At 37.1% G+C, this 8423-nt stretch overlaps 1 protein-coding gene across 1 annotated transcript in view; it reads left to right on the plus strand.

The window, feature by feature from the left end:
* Positions 1 to 2122: 2122 nt before the first annotated feature.
* Positions 2123 to 8423, plus strand: part of BMPR1B (bone morphogenetic protein receptor type 1B) — a 781127-nt gene continuing 774826 nt past the window's right edge. Inside the window, exon 1 of the mRNA XM_044061268.1 lies at positions 2123 to 2748. Within this exon, the coding sequence (XP_043917203.1) occupies positions 2676 to 2748 (73 nt within the window). The 5' untranslated portion in view covers positions 2123 to 2675. The remainder of the gene's footprint in view (positions 2749 to 8423) is intronic.

Here is an 8423-nt window from a genome sequence, read left to right on the forward strand (position 1 = left end):
TATTGTTATAAATGGTGACATTGGCTGTGTATAAACGCTGTCGTGCTACTGAAAGAATTTCTAAAACCATGTTATCACAAAGAAGCCTTTATTTGTTTAGATAACCCCAGAGTTGCTTGTATTTAAGTTTTGCAAAGTATGTAAGTTTTTAAAAGATTTTTTGTTATATGAGACAGGGTTGCCATAGGTCTGCAATCTGTAGAACCAAAAGGCAAAAGCAAACCACAAAATGTGAAAAGTCTGGCAGATCAGGTTCCAACAAGCACAAAATCCAAAGCACCATGATGTCAAACAAAGGGTTTTAATGTAGAAAAAATATAAAACAATGTAAGCGCTTTCATTTAAAACAGTGTAAACTTCTCCAGACCTACATTAAAGCACAAAATTGTGTAGGTCTGCAATCGTTAGGTAAGCTGTCCCAGTGGCAGGTTATTAGCACAGGAATCCCTCTTTGTCTGGCTCACCTGTTGGTCATCTCAGATGTGCATTGAATGTAAATGTGCAGGACAGAGGGGCATCAGTGCCTGACATTTATTAACGGCAAAGCTTTGTACCTCCTACAGTCTTTTACCCAAAGCCTCTCATTTCACAAGAAGTGCAGGATTTATCCCACTCAGAAAAAAGTTCTGGAGCACACTCTGGTGACATGCTGAAGTTTGAGAAGGAAATAAGAAGCCATCCATGTAGAGTTATCTCTGTCCTTAGTGATGGTGGTGCATCTCATGTGATGAAATCTGTGCATATTTGACTGTGGAGATGTCAGTGTTCGACTTAATTGTGCCAGATGGGACTTAACTGCAGGATTGTATTACTTCCACACAACGGAACAAGTAGACTGACCCTGCTAGATCTTCCACTGGTTCTGATAGTGCATTAAGTTATCAAGGGCATCTTAAGCCCTGAGTGGCGCAGTAGTGCAGCAAGTAGTATTACGGCATTACATGGCTTGGGTTTGGGTTTTATTGTTAACTGTGGTGCCTTCTTCTTCAAGTCTCCATGTTCTGCAACAACCCATCAACATCCTTCTGGGTATTCACAAGAGATTCTGCTATCTTCCCACATCTAAAGGCATACAAGTAAGTGAAATGGTAACACCTAATTACCTGTAAGTGTGTGTGTGTGTGTGTGTGTGTGTGTGTGTGTGTGTGTGTGTGTGTGTGTGTGTCCCCTGTCTAGGAATGAGTTGTATATCACACTCACTGATTGCCGGGATCTAAACTTCAAATCTCATGGTAAAAACATTGTTTTGAGCTGTTGGCACCATATATGGCTGTAAAAGGTGTCATGGCTCTTAGTGAACAAAGAGAAGGGGGATTTCTATTTTGCCTTGACCAAATTGCTTCCATTTAGTATGACTATCATTTTGTGTCTCTCCTGAAAATAGGCTGTCCTCAGTGAGTGAGATTAACCAGTCAACAAAAGCCAAAAAAATAATGTTTCCACCTCTGATGAATGTTCTTTATACAGTGGACACTATAAATATTTAGTTCATGTCCACTAAAGTGACTTGTATCTTAGATCTGATATATAGACTAAAGTATGTAATATCATCACTGGTCTCCTGTAGCATCTAACATTTTTAGACATCACTTCACCACCAACCCTTGTACATCATCTGTAAGCTGACCTAGATTCCAGTTTCTCCTGCTCTTGTTAACTGAAATTTAAGTTAATGCAACTAAGATACTAACAGGGAAATTCTAGCAAACAGAATGCCACAAAATGATAAAGACATTCAGAAAAATAGAATATTTCTAAATATTGCTATAATGCGCTTGAAAATTTAGCAGAACAACAGATTTTTACATCGACTTGCATTTCTGCAGAATACGGAGTATGAAACTCTCGCATTTTGATTGATTGACTGCAATCCTCAGTGATTTACCTGAGAATGAAAAATGAGTGACATGCTGCAGTATTCTGCTCAGTCGAGAGGTATAAGTGTTTCCCGTCTTCTAAGTACTCTTTGTAGGTACTGTAACAAATAAAGACCATGTATGTAGTGCAGTTTGCTTTTTTTAAATAGAAATAACTTTCTGCAGAAGCTTGACTACGAATTTACAGCTCTGGCTGCAGTACGCAGTAAACTACCTTCTGTGCGTGGTGAGGCGCTGAATTCAGAAGACGCATAAACTGCATGACAGGGAACAAATCTTATTTAGGATTTCCTGGATTAAAAAATACTTTGTTTATTCACCCAGCTGTAGCAACTGCACATACGTGGTCGTCTTGCTCTTGGAACATCTGCAAGGCTTGCAGGAAGCTGTTTCTGCCCGAGCGTTATTATTGTTATTACGCGTTCCTCACACTAAGGGGTTAAGCATTTGGAACAGAGAGAGCCTTGTGTGGGCAGGGAGTCCGTGCTCCACTCTTAGGGAATCCAGTCCAGCTTGGAATCCCAACTGCCCTTTTGTTGTCCTCCCCATGTGCTGCCCGCACTAAGGTGTTGGTTGTGACAGAGCCAGTTTGTAGCAGTGCTCGTTATCTTTCACATTCTTATCCCAGGCATGCTGGTGCTGCTGCACTGGGTGGAAGGGCTGCTGGAGCTGAGCTAAAGAGGAATTTAAACATATTGGGAAAGCACGCACGTAGAGTTTCTGTACCAGGGAAGAAGACGAGAAGAGGAAAACTGAGGCAGTGCAAAAGGAAATCCCGGTCACTTTTCGGCAGGAGAGATGGGCTGGTTAGAGGAACCTAACTGGCAGCTTCACATTTCTTTGCTAATGCTTCTGACTTTACAGACCAAAGGTAAGGGGGTAAATCCTCTTTGTGATGCTTGCAAAGTGAAATGGTGGTGGGCTGGATTTAACTGAACATAAGGTCTTCTGCTTTCATTCATGATCCTTCATTTAAGAGGTGTGTGTGTGTGCGTGTGTGTGCGTGCGTGCGTGCGTGTGAACCTCCACTATTGTATACTGTGATAAGTTCAAGAAGGCATAATTTTGATACAGGTCTATTTGAATTGAAATTTGATGGAAATTTTTTGGAAACACCAAAGTGAAAGAAAAATATTTGGCCTATTTTTTGTTTCATATTTTTACTGTTGGGTTCGCTTTATTGAAGAATTGTTTGCTGTCCAGGAATGTGTGAGATTTTTAGCCGGCTCACTTACATTGTGTTTGTATAGCTGTTGTGCTTCGTTTGTATTATTTACTCAAATGTCGCCTGTATATGCTGCAGCAGGTGACTTTAAGTTTGAGATTTGTGGTGGGGGTAGACGTCGTTTCTGATCAAAAGCTACCACAAGACAATATAAGTAGCAAGCACTCTGTGAGCTCTGTATGCAACCTTACTACAGTGAACGGCAATCAGAAATAGTCCAAGGAAACTTAGTGGTCACTGCAGCAAGTGACGGCTGAAGACATACGGGGGCTTATAGCAGCACGAATTTCTGAGTAGCACTGTTTTTGTTGTGACAGTTGTTTAAATGTGTAATTCTGTTGTTAGATATTGTTCATTTACTAGTTGAAACAGGATAAACTCAAACAATGCCAACTGTAATCGGAACAGTGACACAAACGAGTTGTAAGCAGACGAAAGAGTACAGTCATTATCAGTAGTTGAATAAAATAGGACACAGAAAAAAATAATAATTTAATTTCAGGTTTAACGCACATTTCATAGTACAATGACGTCAATTTCCATCCCAAGAGTGTATCCAGAAATGTAATAGTAGGGCACTTTTCAGTTTGCATTGCCGTCCTGTTTTCATCTAACATTCCTTTTATTTTCTTTGTGATATTTTCAGGGTGTTGCATGTAGTAGCTCATAAATCTTGCAATGGGGTTACTCAGTTACTCTTTCCAAATAGTGAACATCGTCACCTAGCCAAACATCTCGGAAAGTCATTCGTGTAATTTTGTAATTTTGCAAGGTACTTTTGGCCGTAATATTCGTAAATAACCCATATAACGCTGCCCTTTCCAGACACAGCACAGGGAGAAGCTATACTGTGTTATTTTATCACCTATGTGGGTAGGAAAACAGTTATTTATATATTACTTTTGTCTTATAGGCACCCCGTGTATAAGTGATAGATACTGAGGCCCTAAGCATTCTTAAAGGATCCATACTTCACTGCATTGCCTAGATACCGCACCACCAGAAGATATATATATATATATATATATATATATATATATATATATATATATAAACGCACGCGCGCACACGCACACACACACACACACCTATATACGTGTGCGTGTGTGTATATATATATATATATATATATATATATATATATATATATATATATATATATATTGTCTTCTTAGCACTGTATGTACCGTGGGCAGCTCACAGTTGCTGCAGAGAGAGGCGACTAGTATAACCTTTCTTCAACTTCTGTTGCAATAACTTAAAATAGCTACTTTTTGCTTCTCAGATGGTTGGAACTCACTCAAACTTCATGGCATGTCCATACTAAGAAGACTTTTGAATGTTCAATGACATTTTCCAATTTATTTTAAACAAATTTACTTTTCACCTTCTTTTTTATATTATTTTAAATGCAAAACTCAGACACAAATGAAGTCCACCTAAAAAAGAATCAGCATGCTATAACGTGAGCCTCCAATTATCTAACTTCCTTTGCAAGTGAATGTTCTTTTAGAAGTACTTCACCGTAACACCACAGTGCTTCACTGATTTTTCTCCATTAACATGAGGTACCTCCTGCAAAAGTAAAGAAACTTTTATTTGTGCATTATGCTTTATTTTTGTTTGGTCTTCCTGATGAGATTGCAGAATTGCAGTTGTTGCCACAGTTAAAGTTCACAACAGAGGATGCACTAATGCAGTTTTCCCAACAATATTGTATGAAAACTAATGAAAGATTATCATTAGTGTAGTGAAAAGGGAATTAGAGTTGATAGCTATTTATTTGTTTATACGATTATTTGTTCCTAGTGACTTACTTGACTTGCTCATCAGCTTTTTAATAAGATCATTGCACCTTGCACCATTAATTAAACAGTCTGCCTTATTTGCATACACAGTACTCCAGTCATAACCTTCAGATATTGGAATCGCTAGTTGAGTTCATGGTGTTACATTGAAAGGGTATTGTACCACCCATTAAATTATGACATTTTGGGCACTAAATGATTTGTTGCAAAGATTAAATATGCTGAATATGGAGCACATAGTAGAACACAGACTGGTGTGCAGGTCATATAACAAAATTTAGTAAACTGATCTGCTGTGGTGAACTCTAGTTTGAATCCCACCAGCACTGATGGAACACTGCAGGGCTGTAAGCAGGTCAGGTAGTTCCAGGAAGTCTTTGATGATATTGCAAGAATTAAGCACCTAGGCTGTGTATTTTCTTGCTTTAACTTTGCATAAAAAAGGATACAAATTTGTGTTTCCATATAGGTTAATAAAATGTGAGACACATAAGCAAACATCTTAAATGACAAAGCTTGAGCTATAGATCTTAAGCCCTTCTTTAATGTTTATGCAACACAGTTGTAAACATCACACTCCTTTACGTATTTGTAGTGACCTTTTTGTTTCATGTGATGTTTAAGAACTGATTTCAGTGAAGTAATAAATATGTTCTAATCTCTATAAAATGGAGACTCATGCTCTTTAAATGGTTTGTTAAACAGGACAGACAATCTGAGCTGTTAAAATTTAAGACAACTGCTTTTGCGGAAGACTATTTTGAATTTACACAGTTTCAAAACATTAGCCTAAGAATGATGTTTTATATTAGTATCACCTAAATTCTGAATACTACCAAATCTTACTGTAATTTTTGTAGTGATCCAGTTAGATATAAAATTTTATATTCAGCTTCAATTGTATAAGGAACTGCAGAGTAAAATATGAATACATTTAATAAATGTGTTTGAAAGACTGCAGTCTTCTGCATTTTTCAAAGAATAAAATAACTTGGTTTAACCCAGTTTCTAGAATAGTAGAATATTTGCTTGATATGGCACTCCATGGGTTAAAATTGAACTGAGAAACAAGTGTTTATCACATTATTTCATTCTCAGTGTTGCTAGTTTCTCATAGAGTTTATGAAAAGAAATCATAACTAAATGGTTATGTGCTGAGTGTATAAGGTTGAAGAAAACAAGTCTTGGGCCTGTGTGCATTGAAGTAAAAGGCCAGTTTAGAGTAAAAAAAAAAGTTGTAAAAGGATATGATCAAGTTGCCAGTCATAAGCAGTTTCATAAATGTTTGAGAAATAGATTTAGAGAAATGTGCCTTCCCATCAAAGTTTGAGAGGTAAAATTCTTTAACCTCATTATGAGAACATATAAGTAATTGGAGCTATGAGTGACAGTAGAATTATAACTTTTTGTAGTACAAAGATGTTGTTTAGTTCCCTAAAATAATAGTTATATTTTATCTTTAGCCATTGCATGCCTCAAAAAGTGTTGTACATTATAACAAAGAGTACTAGACTACAAACTGTACCTGCTGCAGGCATATTTTTGAGTCTGACAACATGGTCCTTCCTACAAGACAGAAATGTTTAATCATTTTATTTATTTTCTTTCTTTAACAATATCAATAATTAGGGAATCAGGATGTTGACTTCCATGTGGTAGCAAAACACTATAGTTAAGACTTGTATTATTTTTCTCAGAACCTGTTAAAGCTGGACAAACTGACAAGAAGAGACTTCTAATAGAGTGGATGTTAGTGCTACTCTGAGAATCCATCAGTTCGGGGATCTAGCAATGTTTAACATGGGATCCCTCACTTTTGTTATATATCACTTATGTAGTCTGCACTTTTGATCCTTGTTGAGTACAAGTTGTATGTGTATATATATATATATATATATATATACAGTATATGTATATAACTGAAGAATACTGAGATTTGATAAATTATGTTTGTCCAGCCTGACTTTTAAAAGATGATGCAGAATTGTTGATAGTTTCTCAGTACTTGTGAAATTTTGTCAACATTACACACTAGTTTACAAGTATGTTGCTGTGGTTCATAGGTTACTGACATTGTTGTGAAATTGCATCATCTTTTTGTGTGTGTGTGTTTGTGTGTGTGTGTGTGTGTGTGTGTGTGAGAGAGACCCTTTTATGAGTGCTATTTATAGAAGGTGTATCTGAAGTTATGAATAAGGCCAAACACTCTAAGCCACTTAAAAGCACTTCCAAGTTTAAACTCTGTATAGGACATGGCAGCATACATTTCACCTTTGAAATGCACATGTTTGAAGGCTTTCTTACCTCACAACAGTGGCCACTGCTTGCACTGTTTGGTTTACACAAGGAGTAATGGACAAGCAAATGCAGATGTCATGTAAGGAGACTGCAAACAGGCTAAAGCATTGGAGTGAAGGCCAGATTCCTCATGCTGGACAACTCACACAGGGAGTAATACTACAGTTTTCATCAGTTAGGTATGCTATAGATAATGTAAGTAAAAGATTTCTGCCACTAGACCTCAAGTCATCTTTGCTTGCTTCACTTGAGTGGTATCTTATGCTATGCTGCCTATATGAAGCTAATTAGATCGGTTCTCAGTAAGTAGATACATTATTTACAAAATGTGTTTTAATTAACAATTCGGTTTTATTTAATTTAGTCAAACAAATCAAAGAACAGTACCTGTCTTAACACAGCATACTCCCTCTGAAAATAAACTCTTGCACCCTGCTTCATGGTATTACATTCCCAGCAGACATAACTCTACCATTTGTATATAGACTTATGTTTGACAACAGCATGACACTGCAGTTATTGTGATTCTTTAGCCATGCTAGCCCAAGTCAGTTCAGGTCATCTTTATTATAATTCTTTTAGAGATCGTTTTACTAATTAGTGAAAACAAATAACAAACTATAACTTCACATACTGGAAGGAAAACAGTAACACAGCACAGAGATTTCATAGAGGGATAGTAAGGGATTCATATATTAACCTATGAACTATTAAATACGAAACATTTAAATCAGATTAATACAAACCATATATTGGCTGTTACAAGCAAATGCCTCTAGTTAGGAGTTGAAAGAGAATGTGGCCCAGTAACAGTAGAGATCAGGTGGGCATAGCTCACTAGTGATATATGATCAGGTGGCCATAGCTCACTAGTGATATAGCTCTGCATCTAGGAGGTATGAGTGAGGGAGGGTGGGTGAACAATGGGATAGTTACTGTGAGAAAATGGAAAGTGGGCAGTGTCACGTATCTAATCATACAAAATAATCCTTAACGGATATAGTAAAAACTTCATGCAGATTAGGTTTATAAGTACGTGTGTGTGTGTGTGTGTGTGTGTGTGTGTGTGTGTGTGTGTGTGTGTGTGTGTGTGTGTTTGTTTGTGTATGTATGGATGTGAATTTTCAACCATGGTTCCTTAGAACCCTAGGCTTCCTCTGAAGCCTGACAGGCTTTTTTTTCACTAAAGTATATTAAGGTTATTAACAAGAATGG

This window comes from Protopterus annectens, chromosome 2.part0, assembly GCF_019279795.1.
Source record: "Protopterus annectens isolate FY-2018-M chromosome 2.part0, PAN1.0, whole genome shotgun sequence".
NCBI classification, from domain to species: Eukaryota; Metazoa; Chordata; order Ceratodontiformes; family Protopteridae; genus Protopterus; species Protopterus annectens.